Source organism: Dermacentor andersoni, chromosome 7 (assembly GCF_023375885.2).
Source record: "Dermacentor andersoni chromosome 7, qqDerAnde1_hic_scaffold, whole genome shotgun sequence".
Classification (NCBI taxonomy): Eukaryota; Metazoa; Arthropoda; class Arachnida; order Ixodida; family Ixodidae; genus Dermacentor; species Dermacentor andersoni.
In genome coordinates, this window is record NC_092820.1 from 135,621,423 (window position 1) to 135,647,786 (window position 26,364).

The 26,364-nt window shown below is 42.7% G+C and overlaps 2 protein-coding genes across 5 annotated transcripts; one reads left to right on the plus strand and one right to left on the minus strand.

The window, feature by feature from the left end:
- Nucleotides 1–50: 50 nt before the first annotated feature.
- LOC126534566 (cytoplasmic dynein 2 light intermediate chain 1) lies at nucleotides 51–21,964 on the minus strand. Of its 4 annotated transcripts, XM_050181832.3 has the most exons (13): nucleotides 21,840–21,964; nucleotides 21,484–21,536; nucleotides 21,163–21,215; nucleotides 20,070–20,174; nucleotides 17,775–17,863; nucleotides 15,770–15,956; nucleotides 12,882–12,950; nucleotides 12,168–12,331; nucleotides 10,993–11,063; nucleotides 10,179–10,215; nucleotides 8,450–8,498; nucleotides 4,642–4,731; nucleotides 51–2,570 (listed from the first exon to the last, which is right to left on the minus strand). In XM_050181832.3, exons 1-13 carry the CDS (start codon nucleotides 21,845–21,847, stop codon nucleotides 2,502–2,504), a joined length of 1,044 nt encoding a protein of 347 aa, XP_050037789.1. In that variant the 5' UTR covers nucleotides 21,848–21,964; the 3' UTR covers nucleotides 51–2,501. The 4 variants fall into 4 exon arrangements, with proteins under 4 accessions (XP_050037789.1, XP_050037791.1, XP_050037790.1 ...); XM_050181834.3 differs by lacking the exon at nucleotides 21,484–21,536; XM_050181833.3 differs by lacking the exon at nucleotides 21,163–21,215.
- A 74-nt stretch (nucleotides 21,965–22,038) lies between these two features.
- LOC126534558 (KIF-binding protein) lies at nucleotides 22,039–24,235 on the plus strand. Its single transcript, XM_050181820.3, has one exon. The coding sequence runs from the start codon at nucleotides 22,062–22,064 to the stop codon at nucleotides 23,829–23,831; it is 1,770 nt and encodes a 589-aa protein (XP_050037777.1). The 5' UTR covers nucleotides 22,039–22,061; the 3' UTR covers nucleotides 23,832–24,235.
- The last annotated feature ends 2,129 nt before the right edge of the window (nucleotides 24,236–26,364 follow it).

A 26,364-nucleotide genomic window follows, 5' to 3' on the forward strand; every position in this document is an offset into this window, starting at 1 on the left:
CTTAATGAAAGCATGGACCGCTTGAAAGTCGGCTGAAGATGTACACCAAATGAACAACAGAATTGTGCACTGTTTTATTCCATTCAAAAGACACTAAGCACAAGACATGACAATGATGAAGAATGTCCACGAGATAGGTGACGTAAGCAATCAAGCAAGCACACCAGTAGATTTACACAAAGAGCAAGAGTAAAGCCTCCTGTTCGGACTCTCTGTTAAGTCCCACTGCTGTTCAACAGTGGGACTTCAACAGTTGTTCAACCACATAATTTTTAGGAAATCCATTGCATCGTAACAACAAAAAAGGCATAAAAAATTGCCAGCTTTAGTCATATTCGGGCACAAATGCGTCTAAAAGCGGTTTCACTCGACATTTCCAAGGTTCTGCTATTAGTGAACCCATTGTGCACACTCAAAGATATATAAATATTGTGCATCTGTCATCACAGATGTAGTACGCTACAACTACACATGCGATATGATGGCCATGACTGACAGGAAATATGAGAAAACATGAACGAAATGTATGGAACTCATCTTCTCATTGACCCTTTGGACTTGGCATTCCCCTAGTGGGATCACGTTATTTTTTTTTTCTATTAGTACAAGTGGCAGCAGCTAGCACATTCACTTTGTCTCACTAACACAAATGTGCTTTACCCATGCAAGCTGAAAAACGATAAAATCTGTAAGAATCACATTTGAGTAAATGGAAAACACATACTATTTCTCTGACAGTTGGCAGAAATTTTAAAAAATAATAATTAAATGGGCACTTGTCAGCCATGAAGGACCTCTCCCTTTATATATTAATTATATTCTTTGAAGTGATCCCAGCTGCACGCAGACTACTGCCGTCCAATAAAAGCTACTTACTTCAAGAACTTCAAGAATGTACTGTGTCTCGAGTGACTGTAGCAGTTAAAGCCCACGCACAGGACACCATTTAAGCGTCATCTGTTTTCGATAGTCCCCTCACACCCCCTCATTAATTGAATCGGCCAAATACAAAGTAAAAATATTAAAGAAGACAGGACACCCACTTTGTTGGTGCTACATCATAATGCATTCTGAATCACGACAAAAATAGAGAACTTCGACTAACTCCGAAATTCTTGGTCGATTAATTTAGTTATTGATTTTAACATCCTCAAGCAACACAATGACCATAAGAGATACACAGCGGTGAAGTATGCACGAATTTTGCCCACGTGGGGTTCTTTAATGTGCACCTGCCTCTGGCTACACCCCTGCACCCAAAGCTTGGAGCATATATGAATTCGGCCCCCCAGTGAAAAGCAGCCACGGTGGTTGGCAATCACACCACCGCAGTCACGCGCAACAGCAGGACGCCATAACCATGGAGCCACCATGGCAGGTCTGCCAATTCCACAGCCATTGAGTTCAAGGCGATGCCATTTGGACTTTGCTCAGCGCCTGCAACGTTCCAGCGTGTGATAGACACAGTTTTGGCTGGACTGAAGTGGCACAGTTGTCTTGTCTACTTGGATGACGTTTCAGTCTTAGCCACGAATTTCGAAGACCACCTGAGGCGGCTTCAGACAGTACTAGAGGCGCAAGGAAAAATACAACTGGGCAACTTCTCAAAAAACAGGGTCAATCTAAATGAATGAGTCCTACAAGCATGACAGGGCACAGAAGGTACAGAGGATTTTGCTCGAGGAATAATATGGCTAGCTGTGCTCATCGTATGCGTGCATGCTCTTTAGTCTTCGTGTGTGTCTTGAAATACTTAGCACATTCAGTTTTCGAGATGTCATAGCAACTTGCGCCGCATTCTTTGCTCTTCTAAGCGACGACAAGAGAAATGATGTCAGTCAGCAACCTATATGATGAGAGCCGATAATGAAAAAAGGTAAATGATTGCAGAGAAAAAGAAAATGAGGAAAACAAACATCCACGCGTAAGTTTATATTTGTGTGAGCAAAAAGAGAAAGAAGAGATGTTCTCTTTATATGTCTGGTAGTGCAGTTTCACATTCTTCAAAATAAACATGACAAAACACAAACAGTGTAAATATAAATAAAATGTTTTATGTAAAAAGGGGATGGCAATGGGCAGAGCAGCATTAAAAAGCAATGCATTAAGCTTGAACATCTGCCTTTGCATATTGCTCCAAGCACAGGCACTGTGCTCTTCTTCTTTGACACAAAAATATAAATAAATAAATAGTTGTCTACAACCCATGAGGAACCAGCCGCAATGGACTAGCAAGTGGAGCTCCAGATTTACTTTGACCAACAGGGAGCTCTTTAACGTGCACACAAATCACAGTAAACAAGTGTTCTTGAATTCCTCTTCCATTGGAATGCAACTGTCTCAGCTGGGAATCGAACCTGCAACCTCACACTCAGCAGTACAACCCCCATAGCCACTGATCGAGTCACTGCGATGGATCTCTTGGCATGATGGTTAATAAAAGAATGGAAAACGACACGGTTAATTGCACAATATGACCCCTGGTCACCCACAGAGTCTGTCTAGTCAAAGTCGGGAAGTTCCTTTGCCCTTTCTTCTTCCTGGCGCCTCTTGCGGAGTTCGGCCAACTCCTGAAATGGCAGCACACAATACAATCACATATGAGAGCCCAAGAAAAGAATCAAATAAAGGATGAGCAAAACAGATATTTGAAGACAATGTTATTATTTTTAGAAAATGTAAAGCAGGTAGGAAATCTTTTCCTTTTTTTTTCTGCACTGTGTCTTTCAACATGATAAAAGCTACAGTTAGCCAGCACCTATTATGTACACAGGAACAGGGAAAGCACATAAGGATCACAGGGCAAAATATAGACGCCTGCAGCTGATGTTGAAGTATGTTGGCTGTTCACTATGCTGAAGCAGTGCTATGAACAAGGAGACAAGAAGAAAGTGACATGACAGCAATTGCTCAACACACGTAAATAAATTAGCATTTTGCAAGAAGAGAGGAGTGTACACTGCCTCAGAGGTGAGCAGTGACTCAGAATACTACAGTAACAGTGTTGCTAGATGAGCTAGTTGGTATGGATGCATTGATACAAACTGCGCAACAAGACTGGACACAAGGAAAGAAGGGGACAGACAAGCACAAGAATTCCACAGACCTTGAACAGACACACATGTAAGGTGCACTTCTGGTCTTGTTCCACAGAACCCTTAGTAAAATTAGGTTCATGCATGTCAATGTATAGCAAAAACTCTACCGAACAGATTCGTCATAAAGCAGTCAACACCTCGGCCAAATTAGTTAACTGAACTTTCAAAAATATTTCCAAAGACACTATTTCAGCATGCTTTTCTCTTTCTTTTCCCTTTATTTCTTTTTTTGCAAGTAGTACGCTGGTGCATGTTTAATTTGCTATGAAGATCTTTTCTTAGTCACATTAGGTTTTGTAAAACCTGCATTGTTCCAGTACTGCATTACTCAGGGAAGCAAAGAATTAAGCCTACATGTGCCAGCCAGAAGCCACATCTGAATTAAAAAGAATGTAGGAGGACAAATAAAATTTTTGAAGTTGTTTGAATGAACTGAACTTTTACCTTACCCAAACTTGTATTTTCGGGTTCCATTTCTTGTGCAGTAATGGAGCATCGCTATCACAACACCAAACTGAACTGCAGTAGAACTTCGTTCATACCTTCTAGAAAAAAACACGAGGAATGCAGGTACTAACTGGGAAAACGCACGATCCCAAGTCAATAAAACATTTGGCAGACTCAACTGTAGTGGACTTAATTCTACGTAATGCAATATGTTGCGCACAAATCGTTGCAGCACGAGACTTCGACACGCACGAAGCCCGAGACACGCATCGTCGGTTTCCTATTCTGTAATGTTTTGAAACAACAACGGGAAACTGAAATGGAATTTAGCTGATTAGCTGCGCCGGAATACGAAGCCACCAGAGCGAAAGATGACGCTCCCTTCTCGCCAACAGCAACAGGGAACATGTAACACAAATGCAAATTTGCATTTGGGTTATCGCCTATCAAAAGCATGCAGTATGCTTCCTATGGCACTACCACAAGCACCGTGAAACAGGTAAAGATGCTTATCGCATAGCTGTGAATACGACGCGTGACAACCCATGAGGAGATCCGCTGGTACTACAACAGGAAACCGAGAGCATGCTGGCATTTTTACGCACGAGTACCATGGCCAAGCAGCCGTGGCAAGCGCTTACCGCTCTCGATCACATGTGCCTCGAGCCTTTTCTTGTTCACATGGTATTTAGCGGCTGGAACACGTATCGTGTGATTGCAGTTTGGTGAATGTTGGCGTCGAAAGGCCGTGTTTTCCAGGAACATAATAACCAGTAAAGAAGAGCCATCACTGTATTGGGTCATTTTTTTATGTTCTTGATCACGAACATAGGCGCCAGGAAATCGTACGAAACGGCATCGTGCCAATGAGGTTCTACTTAGTAGCAAGGAATACTAATATAAAGCAAAAATTTAATTATGGGTCTTTCCTTTGTTCATGAACAGGCATTCTTTCTTGTACTGTGTATCCTTTCTGGCACTGCTGCAGTTATGCATTCCGTAAATCAACATCAATGATTAGCATTTGCTCCAATCGATTATGTATTACATTTAATCACAAGTTGACTGCACACACAAGAACACTCCATAAACTTACAGCTTCCTTCTGTGCCTTCATGACATCAATGTCCTTTTCCTTGAACTTTGGGTCACGGCTGGGGTCTTCTGGAATGGTCATTTTCTGTTCCTGTAAAAAAAAAGCGAGAGTGAAGGAGGTAAATTTTAGCCAACAGCAGGGTACATGCACTGTCTTAATTCATGCATGACACATACACAGCTATTGCTAGCACTTTTATCCTTAGTTAATGGAAAAAATTTGCAGGACGCTTAAGTGGCCTCTTGCGTGAGCCAAGCGTGCGCAGAGGCGAGCGCCATCTGGATGGCGCTGCTAGGAACCGGGTGCACCGCTCTATAAGTGGCAGAAATGCTGGAAAAGGGGCTTGTGTTTGAGTTTCCACGTAACAGCATTATGCTTTCTTGGATATTCAAATTACCATCCAACGCTACCATGTCTGTAGGTTGTGTGTAAGTCATACTTCACGGTTTTTCTGATGCATTTTACTTTGAGAAATTCAATTAGTTCAGTTATGCCTCTGCGCTACACAGAGGCTCTGCATGGTTGGCTATGCATGGTTCGGAATGATTTTTCGCTCGCGAGATGGTCAATACGGGACGTGGGACCCCGACATCGGATATTCTGCAATACGGGGCCCTTAGGACTATAGCGTTAATAAATCTTCTTCGTGGCAAAGAGCATCCAATAGATTATTTGGAGGCAATGGCTATTAAACACACAAATATACTTCACTTTATGAACCATCTTTGCAATTAAAGCAAATGAAACAGGGCACAGGCCACGTTTGTGTTGGAGAAATACTAAACGTAAAAGTTTAGCGGTGCTAAGTTCATGTAAAAGAAAACAAAGCCAGAAAAGTGCCACTATTGCTGAGAGTGAAAATTCCATAATTCTTTTTAAACATTATGTAAACATGACAGTGCAGCGGCACCAGCAAGTTCTTAAACATGAAACCATGTTCCATTGATGCATACCGTCATGATAGCAACTTGTCCTGGTAATGACTTCAGTTGTGTGTCAACAACTCATAAGCAAAATGCAAATTATATTGCACTTAAAAATGATAGCAGACGCAGCTTGAACACTTCTGTTGACTTTCCTACATAGCTACATTTTTTATATGCTCTTTCAGCGCCATTAGTTGGCTTGTGGCGTCCTCCGTGCGCAAATGACAGATCAGTGGGATGGCACAAGGGTGCTGTGCCTAGATGATGTGCACGTTTCATCTATTCACAAACAACTTTGGTTGAGGAATAAGGCATGCTCTCTACATTTGTGGTTTCCTTTTGTGGCAAAGTCATCTTTGGCTTCCGTCCTTATACGCCCACATAAGGATGGAGGGGGCTAAACTCCTTTGTCAATTTTCTTTATGACAAGCAGTACCCTACAGCCAAATGCAGCTGTAACAAACTTAACCATCTGTGATGTGTTCATTAGATATGGATTTGTTATCCACAGTGCAGATAAGAACGAACGAATTCATTTACTGAAAACAAAATTACGCGCAGTAGGCATTAATTCTTCAATAAGCTGCCTAATTACTGTAGGCATGTGTGAATATTCAAAACTTTTGAACAACAAAGTAAATGTTGCCTTATTCAAATTAGTCTTCGAAAGTTTGTCAGTAAGTTTTTCAATATTTGAAGATCGCCAAATGTGTGCAACCAAGCATAAAATTGGAACAAGATGCAATGAATTTCATCCTGGTGACCACACTAGTCTTAAAACATGAAAAGTTATGCAGTGGAACATGCCGCATCACTCAGAGAGCCAGATTTTTCCACCTGAGCAGCTATTATTTGCCGAGTCCCAAGTATGCGAATAAACTGCTTATTTGCTTCTAAAGCTTCAGTTATGCTTTTAATAAACAATGCTTAATAATATGCAATTTAATGACATCAACTTGCTTACTAGGATGTGAAGATTGTTTTACAGTAACGCAGATAATGGCTGTTCCGTTATTCAAAAAAGTATTTGATACTCGATTTTATCTCGCAAATTACCATGTATTTGCATAAACCCTACTAACTACTGCAGTAAAAGTGCAAGCATTGCAGCAACACACGCGCAAGCGCTTGGTGCATGCTTCTGAGCGTTCTCACATGCCCACTCAAAACAAAAGCGTTACAACCCACCCCCCATACACTGCACTCTCTGGATGCAAGTGACGCTAGTACGCTGGCAGCAGACACCACGATTTAGATATAACCATTGTCCAGTTCATCACCAGTGAGTCATTCTACATGAGCTTCGGTCAGTAAGTTTCACACATTCAATATACAGACTAATTCGCTTTATCCCGGTTTGTTATGTCCAGGTCCAACTGTATTAGAAGCGCCACTTTCTTTTTTCACCTTGTTTATCTAAAATGACTAAAGCGGGACAATTTCTGTCATCACGCTGCACATCGTGAAGCATGGTTTATTAAAAGTGAGAATGGAGCATCACAGATATGACAAAGTGTGGACACAGGAAGACGACTTGAAGTGATGAACAATGGTCCGGTAAGGGAAACCTCAGTCAGAAACCAATTTGTCGAGAAGGGAACTTCTTCTTGTCAGGACAAATGCTTTCCTGGGCAGCATTTATATAAATGGAGTGGAACAAATGGCCAGTTTGTTTGCATACTGAGGGCGCTTCACAGCATGGCGATGAATGAAGCTTAGAAAGGCAGTCCTGTGACCCAGTTAGCATCTGTGTGCACCGTCAAGACGACATAGTAATTTTCTATAGCAATGACGGAGAAAAAAAAAGAATTTTATGTTTGATTAAGCAAAGCTGACAATGAGACGTAAGTGAAAACTATTTGAAAAATATTCCAAATTTGCACATAGCATTCTTCAATTCAAGGAACGAATCAAAAAGAACAATGTTCGATCCATTACTGAAAAGTTTCAAATGTTCACACCCCCATACTATCAGCTGGTGTTCATTGTTAGATTCTGTAGAATATCTATGTGGTGTAATCAGAGAAGAAAAAAAATTACATCAGGGAGGAACACCTCTGGCACATCAACTCTTGCAGCATATACTGCATGTATCTAAGAAATAAATCCTAGTTCCTTCCTAGCCTTCATCACTATGCACAAGCCGTGGCTGGGGATCAAACCCCGTGACCTCATGCAGAGCAAAAAAATGTCATAGTCACTGAGGCACCACAGAAGGTAGCTTATCAGCCCAATACAATGTGCTTCATACTTGAAGCAGTACTATGCAAGTCACCATTTGAAGCACACACACAACGCACTTTGTAGGACATGCACCACTCTAAATTGAGTCATGTGCTTTAAGTATCACATTTTTCAGATGAAGGTGCACTTAATTGTGTGTAGCACGCCTACTTAGAACCCCTCTAATCCTATAGTTGCACAGTGCTCACAGAATGAAATGCGTCAATTTAGGGTTAACTAACGCGTATACTTTCGTTTGCACCGGCTGCAGTTCGTGACTCATTGACGTAATCTTGGTGTGTACACTTAGATAGTAGTCCACGTCACCTTTGGTGACCAGATTCCTAGCGACATGACATGGTATTCCCAAGTACTTTGCACATATGCAGGATTCTACTAAATGCTCCCTGTCGCGTTTCCTTCCGTGAGCACTGTACATGCATGCTGAGAGAAAATTCATTTGTACTCGTACCGCCTTCACTTCATAAACTTTTGCCATGCACTCGTACATTACAGCCAACATTGTGATAATTGAGAAGGTTACACTTCTGACACAAATATTACTGTGAGAGTGTCATTGTTAATGACGAGAGTAATAAGAAAACAAACGTTCAAGCACGGTCTACACTAGGTGAGATTAGGTACGCGCTCATACTTACCACTTGTGGGAAGATCTCTGTAAACGCCTTCTTCACTACAGCGTAGCAGCTGCAAAATGACATGATGCAGCATCTTGAAACAAAGGCAAAGCACATTTCTGCATGCACTATTAATACATTTCAGAGGTAAATGAGGAATGTTGTGTGATTTGCACAAAGATGACACCATCTTTCACAGCTCTACAATAGTGCTGAAACATATTTCTGTACAATATTTCTGGGGACAGACTGGGAGAGATATGTTCAAGGATTATACTTTGAGGATGAAGCTTATGATGGTACCCATGTAAAATGTTTTTCTGTTGTTTCTTTTTTTTTTTTTTTCATCTGGCAATACACAATTTTTCAGTGTACTCATTCTTTTTCCAGTTTCATTACACTTTTAGTTTATTATCAGTGCACTCTTTCTTATTCAGTTTTGATACTTTCCAGCCATTACTGGAATGTTAATATAGCAATGCAGAATTTCATGTACACTTTTCCCCAAGAATGCACCACTGTGATTCAATTGTCATTTTGTTCTAATTCTCAAGGTTTCTTTCTTTCCCTTGTAATATTGTACCTAGAAATTCACATTTTCACACGCCCTCTGCTATATAAGACTATACTATAAAGCTTACAGTATTTAAAAAATAAATAAATAAATAAATAAATAAATAATAGATACACATCATGAGACCACTGGGAGTTTCTTCAGAGTGCATGGCAAGAGTCATTGCTTCAGCAATGAGGACGACATCAAAAAGCAACATTGCAATTACTTCCACATCCCACAGCTAACTAAAACTTGAGTCATATTATAAGTTTTCTTTTTTTCTCATCACGAAACTTCTATGGGAAAGCGTCATACGCCACCCAAAGTGGCCACAACATGATGCAGCATCAGTTACAAGGCACGTAGCCAATGGCTGGGGAAGGCTGTGTAACCTTCCCTACTGCAGTGTTGCAGGAGAATGCAAAAGTTGTGCATCCATGTGAACACCACCAGCCACACTATTCTTTAATATAAGAACTGCTGAAAGCACACCAAATGCAAACAAAATGAAGTAATTACTATTACAGTGGCCAGAGACGTGTGCGCTCTGACTGGTGCTTTAACCAAGGCAGTTATCACCTGACAGTGAAAAATTCCCCGACACCACAATCGTATAACAGTTGTTAATGAAATAAATAAAACATACGCATTTATTTTTCTTCTAGCAGTTATTAATTTAGACAAATTGTGCAGCTGGTGGTATACACAAGAATTTAACACTTTTTTTTTTAATCGTGTCGCAACACTGGGAGGACATCTTCACATTCTAATAAAACATGCTCCACAGTTTCCCTAGCTTTACCGCAGCAAGCACATGCTTCTTCTTCCTTCTTATATCTCGCTTTGTAGGTGCGTGTTCTAAGGCATCCCAATCTCGCTTCGAAAAGTAATGAGCTTCCCTTTGAGTTATCATAAATTGTGCTCTACTCGCTGTGTTCCACCGAGTAGAGCACAGCGCCATCCCTTGGCTGAAGAAGGCACTACTCTTCTCAAGAATTGCCGTGGTAAATCAATGAAATGCAGTGATCCCTTCTGTTAAAGGGTGGCGCTGCTATCAACTTTGTTGGGCCGAGGTGGAGTGTTGAGTGGAGGGGCATCCTAGAATACGGGGGTGAGAGCTGCTCACAAATTCGTGTGCCAGACAATTACAAAAAAAAAAAAAAACGACAATACAGCTACTATACATGTACTCACTTTGAAACCTGAGTCGAGCTGGCTGGTGTGGAACCGTCTAGAGACAAAGGAAGGCATCAGAGTGTTGTGAACAAATTAGGACTTAAAAAGATGGTACAGATGAGCCTCGATATAACTGACACGGACATAATCAATTATCGGGTATAACAAGGTAAATCTGAGATCTGAGATGTAAGCAGGGTATCTTCCCGTTAGATGCGACTTCATTACAATGACATTTGATGGTATCTGTAAGCATCAGTGCATTTAGCATGGCAAAAGAACTCTGAACCACATTACACAAACAGTGGCAACTTAGTTCAGATTTAGACACTGCTCAAAGAAAAGGAAATTGTTCAACCAAATTGGCATACTAGTACACAGTGTACAGCACTGTGATGGGCATTGCAGTTGCATGTACATGCCTGTATGCATGTGAGTGTGCATGTGTGTGTGGGAGTGAATGTGCGCATGAGTCGTGGCAGTGGGAGCATTGTAGGCATGATTACTGGTTCTTGTTAATAATTTATTTACTGATTAGTATTTCTAGTTATGTCCACGTTTCACTTAGGCTCCCGAATTTTCTTTACATCTATTTTATCGTAGCTTTCCTCTCCCCTATATATAATTTTACCCTGTAGCCTTCCCACGACCGCAGGACAGTTGAGGTGTCCACTGGCAAGTGAAGCAGTTATAACGTCCATGTCCCTTTATTTCATTCCTCCCTCTTGTCCTTTTTAATAAAATAAGCTATACTACTTTTGTTGACTTTCTAAAAGACTGCTTGCAAGCTGTTCACTCCTACCAAAGCAATGCACTTGAACTTTATACTCACCAATCTTCTCAGAAGAATCTTCCCCAAACGTAATGTGCAGGGGCTTGTTATAATCCGTATGTGATGCCTTACTGAAAAGAGTGGCAAATGATTGAAAACAAATTAGAAATAAAGCAAATAAAAGGTTTCCTCCAGATCGACCAGCAGGATTTGCCTTCTGAAGCAACGCAGTGCCATATGGTGCAATGGCACCAAGGGTCAATGTTGGCGAGAAGGACCCACTTAATCGATAGTACACCACTTATAGTAAGTAAAGTGTGCGCTAAACATAAATCATGGATAGCATGAACAGTATGCCAGTTGCAAGTTCGTGCGTTCCCTCTCTTCTTCACTGTAGTGGTGTCTTTGTTGGTATGTCACAAATTTATAAATGTAAAACATAAATGGCAAGCTTTGCAGTGTGCACAACAAAAAGGATCGAGAGACAGTGCCCCCATACCATGCAATGTTACACGCTGGTCGAGCACTCCTTCTGAATTATTCCCTTCATTTGTCTCTCCAACCCTTCTCCTCTCCCGTGAACTTCAAGCAGATGAAATATAAAGTTGCATATGGCCCCCAAGCCCTCCGGTCTCTACACACGCTACATTTATATCGGCATGTAGTCACACTCCTTCTAATACCCCAGATGCTTAATAAACGCAGTTGAACCATGTTTAACAAAATTCCGGTGTTCTATAGCCCTCTAAACAAAACATAACAAAATAGTGTGAGAGTGCATTGTCAAGTTTCAGGATGTTTGGGGAGCTGCGTGAGATGCATTTTGTTCAATATGTACTGGTTCATAGCACACCCTCACTCAGAACCCATCTGGACACAGAAATTGCGGACAATTGGCTGCCCTGACAAGGCCGTGTTGGGACTCTGGAGCCCTTAGTAAAATCTGGGACAGGCTGGCAGAATCCAAGGTGGATGGTAAATTTATGTTGTATGTAAACACACGAACAGAGCAGTGTGCATTATCACCATCACCACAACGCTGACCGCTACCATCAACAGGGAGCTAGGCGTGAGCACACGAGCTTTGGAATGATTGGCTTAGCTTGCAGCCTTGCGAGGGCTGACAGGTTCTCGGACCTCAATAAATATCCGTTGTGTCACCATGTAATCCTTTCCTTTCGTCGGTTACGCGACACTCTACGTTCAACAGATGATGTGGAAGTGTGAGTGCTCACCTGGGGCCCGAGCCGGAACCAAAAGCCAGGTACGCGAGGCTCGTCTTGAGCCTCGAGATGAGGGCCTCGTTCTTGGAGCTTGTAAATAGGAGGGATGCCCCGTTGGCGTGGGCTACGTGCCGGAGGTAGCGGCAGGTCACTTTCCTCTTCTCGGGCTCATAGTTCTGGGGCAACGATAATGAACAGTGCACGCACTATTGTGTCGTATCGGACTGAGTCAAAGGAAGGTATTTCGGGTACCACATGACAACGCTTACGCTAACACTGGTGATTAAATTTATTTCTTACAAACTGCACCACAGAGGAAATGCGTACACGAAAAGACACCAAAACACAAGCACATAACAGTAAATTTAACCCATGCGCGTTAAAACTGGGAGCCTAGAACAATCGTTCATTGTTGATTCACGTTTTCAGTGTACTTTCCGCTGCTGTGTATAACCACTCCACACTGCATAATGTCGGCTTTTACAACTCTGACCCCTTGCAAAGCGAGACTCGTCACTTCATTTTTGCACACTGTACAAAATAGGGACAAATATTCTATTTAGAGCCCTTTTTGCAAGCCAGCTTTGCATTCCATTTTATTGTTCACAGTAAAGACATTGCATAAAAATAAGCACGGTAGATAATAGCAGAAGCACAAGTTTGACCACACTTAGCAGAAAGAAGGTCCAATGTGCTCTGAGGATCCAAAATACATGCAACACATACCTGAAAGATGTCGTACTTGGAGCCAAGAATCAGTAGTGGTACAGGGAATGGTGTCATTGCCTTCTTGTCCTGAAAACCATGGCATTGTGTCAATTCAAAAGTTCAGATTTGATCTCGGGAGAGAACAGCACAGCAAAGTCTTGACAAGCAGAACTTTTTGTTTCACTAGTTGGTGCATGTTACTCAAGTACTAAAGTGCCAAACAGACAACACAAGAAGAGACACGGACGAGCGCTTACTAACAACTAATGCTTTATTGACAGAAACACACAATATATGTGCATATCTGGCAGCACAGCTCACACGTTGTCAAAAATCACATGGTAACCAGGCAAAAGGCGATAAAACGATGGTAAAGAATGACGAAAGTCGAGTTAAAGATGACGTTCGTGACAATGACACGTGGTGTATAGGGCCAAAGGACCACAAATGATAATGGTTACGCTACTGTACCCCAGTAGAAACTAAAAGATTAAGGTTTCTCCCCAACGTGCTAAGTTCTAACTAAGGGCTTCTAAAAAGGACATTTCACTTTTACACAGTATTTTTGATGGTTCGTTGACGCATTCCAGGCCCTTCCTTTTATTGTGGAAGGCTTCCTTCAGCTCACAAGCAACACTGTCTCGACTTCTGTCCAGAACAATGCTGTCTCTTAGGAAAGGCTTGTACCCACACTCTTTGCAATGGATGGCCATACTGGAACCAGTCCCTCCTCCCTGTGAGCGTTCATGTTCTTTTAGCCTTTCATTTAAACATCGCCCCGTTTGTCAAATGTAAACCTTTTTGCATGATAGCAGAATTTGATAAACCACCCCTTCCTTGCAATTGACAAGTGGATCGGTGTGCTGGGTTCCCCAGGTCATGCGTTCTGTTTTTTGGTTGTTAATGCGAGTGCACAATGCAGCAGGTTTTCAAAGTGCTGAGAAAACTATTGGGACTTTGATTTTACTCGTGACCTTTTTGACGTGAGCTACAGGGTGAGAGTATGGTATGACTACGGGTCTTAATCTCCTGGTTTGTTCTTGCGCATTTTTTTTTCCTTTACCTTTTATCTTCCAGAGCAGGGACTCCAGTACTAAAGTTAAAACTGATTTTGACAACGTGTGATTTGTGCTGCCAGATTTGCATATATATTGTGTGTTTCTGTCAATAAAGCATCAGTTGTTAGTAAGCGCTCGTCCATGTCTCTTCTTGTGTCATCTGTTTGGCGCTTTTTCAGTAACAGTAACAGTGCCAAATACACTAAATGCCAGCAAAGTACTGCTTCAACAAAAGCATTTCCTTTTCCAAAATTTCCTGCACGTATGAGAAAATAAAAATTCCTCAACAGAGATCACCAAATAACTTTAACTCACAAAGCACAGTGATGTGCCATTTATAACAGCCTTTCGCATGAAAAGATATGCAAAACTTTCGAAGAGAATAAGGCGACAAAATACACACGTAAGAATGAAGCAGAATAGGCTTAAGGTGCACAGCTCAGCTAAGAAAAAAATGAATTGTGGGGCAATAAATTATGGGCTGTCATTGTCTTTAATGACCTCTTGATGCTGCTTGCTACATCTGCTGGGAAGATTCTCTGTGCGTACTGCCAAACAGTAAGCAACGAAAAGAAGTTACTTGCAGCATAGCCTCCAAGATTGGCACTAGTGCATGTACACATGAGGCCATGTTGTACGTGGCCTCTCTTCGTTGTCTGCCATATGGTAGCACACACTGCTGCTCTGTCAAATAAGTACAGTGAGTAATGGAGAAACGGGTCATGTGCAGCATGGCCTGTAATAAAGCTTGCAACAAGCTACAGAAGCATAGGGTACACGATACAGGGTGTTTTATCTTTTAATGTTAACCAAATTCTTAAACACTGCCCATGGCATCTATCACAATCCTGCTTCTCGAGCTGGGTTACTCTAAGAGGCGGACATTATTTTCATGAGAAAATTAAAACGAATACTTTACTAATTACAATGAGTGGGTAATTAATTTTTAGACTACTTGCTTTACGGCACATATTGTATTCAACAAATTGTAGCCAGTGTGTTCACAAGTCAACTCAGAATGAATCCTGAGGATGACACCAGATTCAAGATATGTGTTTCCAAAATGTCCAGTTAAGTGAACTGGCATTCCTATTAATTTTGAGTTTCAATGCTTAAAAAGGTATATTGTTAAAAAAATAAGTGGGGACACAGTAAACTTTTACCGCATATTTGATGCTGCTCATCTGAATACATACTGGTATTACTTGTGAAGTTGGTCCCAGTGGACACGACTTTTTATATTACTGGTTTGAATTCATAAATTGCTGATATGTGTTCTACAGTAATCAGTGAAATGGTGTTAATTTGTCAATTATGTATTTTTATTCGTTGTGCAAATAATGCCTGCCTCTTTGAGCATTCTTTAAAACTGAAGGTAGCGCTAAAAAGGACAAACACACGGTGAAAAGACGACACAACGACGAAGAAACGCTCTTTGAGTAATCCAGATCAATGAGTAGATATGCACTATAATGTCACAGGCAAATTGAACAAATTCTGCTAATGCTTAAAAAAACACCCAGTGCATCCAAATAATAAGTGGCCCAACCTAAGAATAAAAGAGAGCATGTGGGTATTTGACGATATAGCACCATGATGCTTGGCTAGATTATTATTACTTTTTTTTGTTATGAGGTGCCTAAGTTCCAATTTGTGTCTACTTAAAAACCTATCTTTCGAGTGCTTCAGTCTGCTTAGCCATGTGTTCAAAGAGCTGGTGCGAGTACTCAAAACAACCAAATGAATCAACATATTAAACTTTATGTTTACAAACAGAAGTGATGAAAACTAAGCCTCCATAAAACATAAAATGAAGTAAAAAAAGAAATGAAGGCACAAGTGGCTTACGGGGTGCTCATCTGGTAGCCGAGACAAGGTGGCTTCATGGATTGCTTCGTTTATACTCGCGTCATTCTTCAGAGTGGTGTCGAGAACTCGGTCAATTCGGGACTGCAGCGCCTTGAGTAAAGTCTCGAACAGGATGCATAGGACCTCAGGGGCAGACAGGTCTAACACCATGACCACGGACAAAGACCTGTGATTTTGATAAATAACAAGAGAACAGACAGGAAGCAGCAGTACAGCAATCACTCATATCTGAGTAAGTTCATGTGTAGTAAATAGTGCATTTAGGCTGCTAAGGGCTTTAAAAGAGCTACTATGCAAATTATCATGCCTATATAGTATGTCCTAACAACAACAAAAAAAAAACCTGGAAACAGATGCTTCTAGAAATTAGCTGCAAGGGCACTCGGCCAAACTCCTTCTTCAAATCAAATCAATTTTTATTGAACACCTCAGGTGTTGGGAGCACAGACAAAAAACTAAATTATGATGGCTTGACAGGGTCTGTGACATACCTCCAGTCATATACAGCGCAACGCCTGACATGCATTTGTGAATAGAAACATACACTAAATCTAATCAAGAAGTGAGTTGCCTTTGCCTTGACAAAAGCCATGCTGGCTTTGAAAAAGAATAATAAGGCTGAGGAATTTCCTTATCTTTACTGCCCATTCTCTACACACCTGCATGACAGAGCAGTTAATGTTTGTTTAAAGTCACCAACAACAAATTTCTATGGTAGCCATTTTTTTTATGCAATGTAAAGCTTACTAGTCACAGTGTCCATTTCCACAGTGGTAACAAAGAAAATGCTGTGGAACATTTTTCATCAGAATCATTTATTGCAGCTGCAACCGTGTTTATGAAGTCGTACGCTGCAGACATGCTGGAAACAATGGTAGGTGAGCAAGACAGTAATTCTACTCCGGCACTGATGGGAAGCAGAAAAGTGCAGCCCTAGCTGCAAGAAATTAATATTTTGTTTATCAAGCTGATGTTCATGCTATGGCATTTTGTATCTGAAGGAGAAGACCACAGAACCTGAGGTGCTCACTCACCAACTCGCACGCATACAAAAGCACTCATGTGCATGCCGTCATGCAATGGCAGATGGCACGACTCACGGTGGTTCTGCAGTTCCACTCGCTGCCACATAGGCAGCACCACTTGTTAGCATGAACTTACTTCTTAGCTAGTAATACACATACAATAAAGCGCATATGCCCTATAATCAATTTTAAACAATAGATGTGGTGCCCTTAATAACAGCCAAATTACACATAGTAACATGCAGTCCCGTGGCCAGCATCCACCTCTAGAACCAAGGTTTAGCCATAAAGTGGCACAACATAATATTTTTTATGACTTTCTGTGGCAACTTAGGATTACAATTTCTACTCAAACCCCGAGCAGCACACTCATTTCTGTCCCTGTAAATTCTGTTCTTCTCATTTTCATCAAAATTCTCATGACATGTTCCGGGCGGTTCTCAGTCCCTTTAACCTCTGTTGCCCACATGATAACACAAGAATTATCCACCATCACGTAGATAACTCTGTTTCGTACCACATGAAGCACTGTTAACTGTAGGACAATTGAGACAAAAATTCGTGTTCTCTAAGAGTTTGAATCATTGTGAGCTGATCATACTAGACGATGAAGAACAACTGTCGCAGTGGCCAGCATGCCGACTTCAGCACACAGGTTCAACAAGACACCCATCACAATGCATTACTGAAGTTTATGCATGAAGCAGGGGTGCATCATTTATTAGATGCTTGTTTATTACTATCTATGTCTTAAGGCAGTCCCCTTCAATTAAAAAGTAAAGAAGGTTGTATGCAGTTGGGTTGGCTGTGAACAGGTCTGTCACAACATGCACGTAAACATAAAAGTGCGATCCTCCAAATGGCAAGACTGCAAGCACAACGTAAAGTAGGCGGCTAAGAGCACCTTTAGAACCAACACCTGCCATGAGCTGCCTACACAGGCATGCCTCAATACTCACTGCAGCGTTTCCATGGTAATCGGGATTTCTAACAGGTCTGTGGCAAATGCACCTCCAGCCAGCTCCCACATGTGGCAGATGTCCTTGAGCTGGAATTAAGCATCCGCATCTAGTAGGCACTCATGCGGGATGCTCACCACTCATCAGTGAAAGGGCACAGATCCTTCATTTATAAACAAAAAAATGCTAATTGTCTGCCACTGATGGATCCAGACGCATCTCCTCAAGACAAGCGACTGACAGTATTGAGCATGCAGCGATCCCCCTCTTCCTTACCCCCACTTCCTCTTTTTTTTTTTCTGCGTTCTTTGATTAGGGCCACATCTTAGAGGGGCCCTGAAACACTTTTTGGACATAGTAAGAAAATGCTGCCGATCTGTGGCTCCTGTGAACATGTCGGCCAAGTATTGTTGCACTGCGTGCAGCAGGAAACTTACGATCTCGTGTCAAAAACGGTGAAAAATTGCTTGTTCTCGCCTTCGCAATGTCGTCAGCGAAGCCCACCAACAGCTATTAGCTGATTTTGTGATGACGAGAGCATTGTCAGTTATACTTTTGTTGTTAATTTTCAGGTAGAGAAATGAAATATATATGTATATATATGCCACAACAAGCCCTCTTGCCGGTGAGACACTCAACTTTCGGGTGCCGCCTTGCCGCCTAGCCACCTCCCCTGTGCAACTTCCAGCGCATTAGTGTAGATGAAAGGAGAGAGAAAGCCGCTTATTGGTGCAATAACTACGTCTAACTCCACTTGAAGGATTTGAAGCATTTTCCAGGAGATCCATGAGGCAACGTCCTTTAATTATGAGCCAATTCTGTGATTAGTTGCAAAAGTGTCTCAGGGCCCCTTTAAAGGCTACCCTGGTGTCCATCCAGGCCATGTGCGAAAAGATAATGGCAAGTCCTTTAGCACATCCTGCAACTCTTCTTGAACATTGTAAGCAATGAGGCCCAGATGTCAAACATTCAGCGCTCTCATGAAAGCCTCCATCAAATGTTATTCCAAATGCTCACAAACATTATCGTTCAAAAAGAATGCGAATGCTTCCTTTCACCTTCAACCCTTCAATATCCCGCCACCTTTCCTGCTTATTGTGAAGCACCAATATGCACTTATTGCTTACTATGTGGTGGTACGATAAGCAAGATGACATGAGGGACACGAACAAAGAAATCCCATAATGGATGGACGTTATGAGCGTCCCTTTTGGAACGGGGCGGTGGGTTGCGCCACCAAGCTGGCTGTTAAGGTGGTTGTGCCACCCAGTGGCATAGAGCAATACCACTGCACTAATACTATTTGGACACAACTACCTGCAGCTTTTTTAATTGCAGTAAGAAGCTTAGGGCAAACAAAGAACCACTTCATGACATATCTGTCGAAGTAGGCAATGGTAGGAACTTATCTCTGTGATGTCACATACTGTGGGAAGCTTGCAGAAGACAAGTGAGAGGACTAAATTCGATTGAGCTGGCAAACATGCAGACATTACTGTTGCAGCTACTACTGGGGATGTACTGTGTATTGCAGAGAATGTGCTTTTGTTTTTCTTTCACAGTAGAAGCAACTAACAAGAAATTTCGAGGCCACATGCGTTATACTTCATTGCATGCAGGCAATGCTGCAAACGTTAAGCAAATAGTACGATAATAGATGTCTCACTCGATCTGTCTCGCAGCACAGTTCCTTCTTGATCTGTGACGCTTTCTACAGTATAGCTACTTCACATATTACAACTACAACCTAAGCATGTAAGGTTACATCAAATCATATAGCATTTGTTCACATTTCTGCTTCCATTACACAATGGACTATCTTGCGGCCATGAACGCAAGCAGCGCACTTTTGCCATTGGTTGGAGAAATGTGTCATTGTGCTTGTTTGGTGGCAGATAGGTTCAGATGTGCAATGCCTTTTATGTAATATATCTATATATATATAATATTTTGTGACATAAAAGCATCAGACATCAATTTTATGCCAAATTTCACATTATGTTTACCTATATCTTTCTTTCATACAGGACACACTTTTTCTTTTGGCTGCAAATGTGAGCTCTCTAGAGTTCGTAGCATTGCCTGCTATATTTGAAACAGTGTATATAATAACCTGCATACACACACACACACAGACTATTCACAGACGCGTGAATACAAAGTACAGGTGTACCGTGCAGCACCTGTTCCCTGTTTTACTTGTGTCATATCACATTGTTTTGATTGGGCAAGGCTGTGCATGTTTCCACAATGCATTATGCGACTATCATTGTGCAAGTCACGTAGAAACCATACCACACCAGCACCATGTGACCGTCGCCCAAACATGTACTCGAGAGCTAGCGATGGCTTGGGCGTGTCTGTCTTGTCCAAGAAACGGTGCAGAAGTGTTGTCTTCCCCTGGATCATATGACACGAAGAAAAAAACAAAGGACATATGGGTAAGAGACAGCAAAATGGTTGCACAAAAAAAAAATGCAGGATGCAAGTATTTCTGTCACCAAATGCTAAAGTGCGATACATATTAAAGAATGGTGATGATAACACCTCTGGTTGCAATGTACAGACACTGTAAGAAATAATTGTGCCCTCTGTTGTCCCCCTACAGTAATAATCAGCTATGTTTCATGTACTACCTTTCCTTGACGCTGTGCACCCAGTGCTTTCAGGTCCCAAATGGCATGCACACATCAACATGACATAGCTTTCTTAATAGCAAAGTAGAGGATTTAGAGTGTTAAATAAACAAAGTGTACACAAAGTTAATAACAAACATGTTGTTGATTGAGGGACAAGATATGTTCCAAAGAATGTAAAATTGGACTGTACGTTATGACCATGTGCGTGTGTGTGTGAAAACTTTTATTGTAATGAGGTCCGGAGGCTCGACTTCTTAAGCCCAGTTAATATACTTCGGAACACAAGTCATTAGGAATGTGCAAGGTCTGCTTGAGACAACAGCTCGTTCCATTTCTTGGGCCCCACTCCAGATATCAAGTGGAAACAATCTATACACGAATGTTGAAAACAAAGTACTTTTCCTCACACTGTGAGTACCTTCAACACGTTTGTGCTACGTACAATGAACAGCAGAATGTATGCTTGTCTCATTTCTTCAATTTACATGGATAAATATTTTGCCACAGCTATGTATAGCAATAGGTTTTATTGCAGGGCTGAATTGCTTAATTGTACGGTATGTGATATTCTGTGACATTACCAATATGCCTGCTCTGTTGCTCTAGTTTTCATAACTCTTTTTCAATGCTATACGGCTCGTGTAATTTGACATGTGAAATGAAAAAAAAAAAAAACCAGTAAATTTTGCACGCACATGAAACCTAGCAATTATATATGTAATTACATAAGTACAAAACAATATACTTACACTCTGCTTATTGCCAACTACAAGAAGTGTGGTCTCAATATTCTTTGAGGTACCTGCACAATATTAGAAACGCACAAGCAATTTAATTTCATTCTTGAATTGCCCACTTCTACAAGAGGTGCATTTTACAGACATCTCTGCCTTTCTGTAAATAAATCTAGATTCCTCTAACGTGCATAATAGGAAGAGTACGGCGCAAAATAAATCTTGGAAGTTTGTATGTTACGTGTGCGCGCCACATGTGCTTAGAATGAAAAAAAAAAAGTGATTGTGAAAGAAGTTTGAACAACCTAAGTTACAGCGAGATACACCAACAGTTACCATTTCTCTCGGCCTCCTTACTGAGTCGCACTGCAGCATCCCAAATGGTTTCCCTGAAAACAATTTCCATGTATCAATTGTAAACGCACTACAATAACCCGATCGCACGTGAGCAAATGGACAGCCGAGTTGATATTCCCGCAATTATGCACACGGCAGGAGTATCGAATCAGGTGAAGAAAACATCAACACGCGGTAAACGAGACAGAGTCGGCGAAGCGGGGTCAGGTGTTTCTCCGGACCGCGACTTATAAAGGCAATGGAGCGGCCGCCCGGCCGCACACTAGCCTTCTCCGTCAGCTAAAAATAAATCTTCCGCTGTTATGCAACGGCGCGAAGATGTAACGACGACTTACGTCGGCATGTCAAGCGCCTGGGTTAACGGAGTTCAACGCCTCTCGAGCGTTCAGGACAGAGATGAAATGTGTGCATTCGCAAGACGCGCAACTCTTGACAAGCACAAGGCACGCGAACCACCACGCCGCGGCTTCAGCGGTCGCCATGGCGACAAACAAGACAGCAAGCCGCTGGCCGCTTCACGTGCCGTAGCCCATAGCTGGCTGAAATCCAAAACCGTCATGGCGACCTCCGATGCCGCGGCGTGGACGGCGAAGCTCGCCGAATATCGGTCGCAGTACGAGCGCGTCCGAAAGTTAATCGACGTCGACAGCGGCTCTGACCCTGCGACGGAACCGTATAGGTCTAAGTACGAGGCCAGACGCATCCTCAAGGAGCTGCTCGAAGACCTGGGGCGAGTCGAGTACGACTCGCCGCGCAAGGACTTCATCCGAGCCGTCGCGAAGTACGAACTCGGGGTCATCGCCACGGACACCGAAGAAGTTTCGCTCGGTCAAGAATACCTGGAAGAATGTCTGAGGATTGTCGGCGAAGAGCGGTACGCGGATCCCGAAAGCCGATTGGTGGTGGTGGCCGCGCTCAATCAGCTCGGCATCGTTCACGTCAGGCGAGGAGACGCGCCCAAAGCGCTGGAGTACTTGAAGAAAGCCGAGGCCATATACGCCAAGGTGAGCGCTTCGCCCGAGGAGATCGTGAGGACCGTGAACCTGACAGACCTCTTTGTTCCCGACGATGCGGCGGATCGAGCCGAGGCGACACAACCTGGAAGCTGTAATCCAAACTTCGAGCTGGCGAACGCCCACACACTGTACTACTTGGCGCAGGTCTATGAAAACTTGGGCGAGAATGCCAAGGCCGCGATGTACTGTCACAGCACTCTGAAGAAGGAACTGACCCTGGAGAATTTCGACAGCATCGACTGGTCCATCAACGCCGCAACGCTGTCCCAGTTTTTCATCGCCAGGGGAGATTTCGGAGCGGGAAGACATCTCCTAGCCTGCTCCAAGCACATTCTCGACGTGTACCAGAAAAAGCTGGACGCCGAGGCGTTGACACCCGAGGAGAAAGCGGAAAAAGAGGACAAACTGCGGCATAGGTTTGCAGATGTGGCTCGCTGTTGGGCTAAGTACGGCCTCTTCCTCTTGATAGCGTCGCGGGAGGAGCTGACAGATACAAAGACGACGAGTGGCAGACAGAATGGTTTGGGCACGGACAGCAAGCCTCACGTCCTGATCAAGTCGCCGGAGGTGAGCCAGATTGAAGACAGCATCACCGACAAGCTGGTCACGGATTTCGAAGGGGCACGGCCTGTCTTCCTCAAGTCGCAAAAGTGGCTCGAAGATGCGAAGCAGTACTACACGCTCAAGGACCACGCGACCGATTACATCGAGATCGTCCAGGAGATGAGCAAGCTGTACAGGGAGCTCGCCACTTTCGAGCCCGCGCCCGACAGGAAGTGCAAGATGCACAAGAGGCGCATCGACATGCACGAAGAGGTTCTGAAGGAAGTCAACCCACGGTACTACCTCGGAGTCTGCCGCCAGATCATGTTTGAGCTCGGCGAGGTCTACAGCGAAATGATGAGCCTGAAGCTCGCCACGTTGCCTTCGGCCGTCAATCCACACTCGCCAGCCGTGAAGAAGGTCAACTCCATAATCGACAAAGCCATTCGACACTACTTATCATTCCTTGATACAGTCAAGGATCCCAATGGCAAGTATCCGGAGAAGCTCCCAGAGGACCTTGCACGTCCTGTTCTGGTAGCACACTTCTACATTGGCAGGCTTTACTCTAGCATAATAGCGCAGGAGCCCAGAGAGCAGTTCGAAAACTTTGAGAAGACAAAGGAGCACTACGAGTTTGTCCAGGACTACTGCAAGAGGGTTCCGGAACATGAACACCTGATGAAGGACGAGCTTCAGATCATGGCTGAACTCTTGAAGCTCATTCCTGGGAAGCTACAGCAGATGATGAGCACAACCCTTTACTGATCTAATTTATTTTTTGGATCACATAAGTTTGCTTCCTCTTGTTAGCTTGTGCAATGTTGTAATCAGTAGGACTTCCTATTAGAGGCCAGTGTCATTCTCAAATATATGAGTACTCTAGCATCACATCTTGTATCACATCACCATGGAGTCACTGTTGAATATGACCTTTCATTGCTTTTCTGCAATGCTGCAGCCTTGCTGCTAAAAGCTGTGGCAACTCAGTGTGCAGTGATGTTGCCACAGAAACCATACGAGAGTATCCTTTTGCTCGCTCATGATCAACACAATGTACGCTTGAAATTCTGCTCTATATTAGAGCATTTGATGAGCACCCTATTTATTTATACTGCTGCGTGGTTTTCCTTTTTATGTGTGTGTAATAAATCCTCCACTCTTTGATCTCACTGAAAATGTGTTTGTTTTAGTGTTCAGTTTGATGTGCTCTTTGTGGCGACTCGAGGTGGTGTTTGGGCCAGGAATCCACCAAGCCCGTCGACAATAATGTCCAGTTGTAGGAATGAAGGAAAAACAGTTTATTTTACATTGTTTACACTGGCTCCAGATACGGAAGTCCACTCCATGCTGGAGCATATTAAACGTCTGAGTTCACATCAGCCCAACCTCTCTCACTGCACGAAAGGTATTCACTTCTAATACCACTGTCTTCCCTAGGTGACTAGACTAGGGAATCTGATGGCTATGTTGCAACCAATCACAGTCGTCGAATCAGTCGCAATGTCCTGCCCATGATATCGCACCATTCCGCAAAACTCGGCCTCTGATGCTGCACATTTGCCTGCGTATTTAGCAACTGGGAATCCAAAGTCGAAGCAGTTCCCACGGTATCATTCGACATTGGCCCTTTTCATCATTAGTTCAGGTTGTCAGGTTCTGGTACAGGGACCTTTTGTTGACATATGAACAGTCGGCATCAAAGCTGTGTTGACTTCGGGACAGGCACTGATGAATGGGGGATTGCCTCATGGTAAAACGTCTAAGTAATGCCCTTGGCCGAGTTGAGACTTAACACTTTGCATATGCTGTTACTGAGTCTCCAGTGACTCACAATTGGTTCTAAGCCATCACAGTCCTCACCTCATAGCTTTAGCGAATTGCATGAGAAGCTTCATCGATTCCTTGGTGCATGCTGAATGCATGTAATTTTGGGCCACATAATAAGCTTCATTTCTGATAATGTAAACACAGAGTATATCATGTAAACACACACTACAACTAATTCAGCCAAACCGAAATTTTGTTGTAGTTGGCCTTTGAAGGATAATGACTTCAAGTTTTTGCGGCTTGTTTTGAGGTAGCTGTCAACTCCGTAATTACAATACAAAACCTCAATTCCTTCAGAGCGCCACAATTCATAATGCATGCCAAGCACAACACAGCTTTGGACGTCAGAAAGGAGACTGTTCACATCACCAAAAGCAGAGGTGGCCAGTCGCATAGTATCAAATTTTAAGAGCGCGCCAGTCGGCACAGCGCGGTGGTTAGAGGCCAAACAATGACCGTGTTGCCAAAAGCTGCCGAATTGGCCCTTTCATCTGTGGGCTTGTCTTGGAAATGGGGAAGCCCTCGTGTCCCTCTTGTCTCGTCAAGTGATGAATGGACTTGGCTTTAAGCAACACGATCATAGTGTGTCTACATGTCAGCAGAGTCTGGTACCACGTGGCTGTCGCACCAGGCTTCAACAATGTAATAAATAGTCTCCTATTTCATGTCCAACATGGCACTGCGCCTGGTGCACATTTTGAAGTGGTCAGACTCAAATTTAATGCAATTAATTACTTATCGCTCTCTCAAGGAATCGGGGGCTCCATAATGTAACTACTGGGTCGACAGCTATCCAATAGAGACACAAAAACGAGACAAACATTTTCTGTTAGTACAGCTTCGCCTTTGCAGTTTACTTATGGATGGCCTGCAAGTGGTGTCGCCAATGCCATGTTGGAACATCATTACTGGAGATCAGCAGTACAGACTTTTTCACCGTGGTAATGGTCTTCCAACACCATTGATATGCAGCGCAGGCATGGCCACATTGCAATTCTTTCTTGCAAGGTTTCTTTTAAAGCTACATTTAAGTTATGTACAATCCGTTAAATGTTACTTTCTACAAGAAAAATAAAATTGATATGAGATCATTGCCAATATGAAGAAACTATTGGCCTCGAGTACAATAGAGATCGTTAAGAGTTTTAAATCTTTAGGAATCTGGTTTATGGAAAAACTGCTCTGGGATACCCATGTAGATCACGTATTTCTTAAGGTTGCTTGTGTGGTCGGCATACTCCCTCGGTATGGTCATTTTTCCTCGCCTAAAATTAAACTGCTTTTGTTTCAAACCCAAATCTGCATTACTGTAGCCTAGTGTGGGGAACTGCTCCATACACCACTCTTCAAAAAGTCTACATCCTTCAGAAGAAGGCTTTAAGAATTGCCTTCAAACAACCTTATGGTCACCCCTCTGCAGACCTCTTAGACGACAGCAATATACCGCGAATATTCAGTCTTTTTGATATAC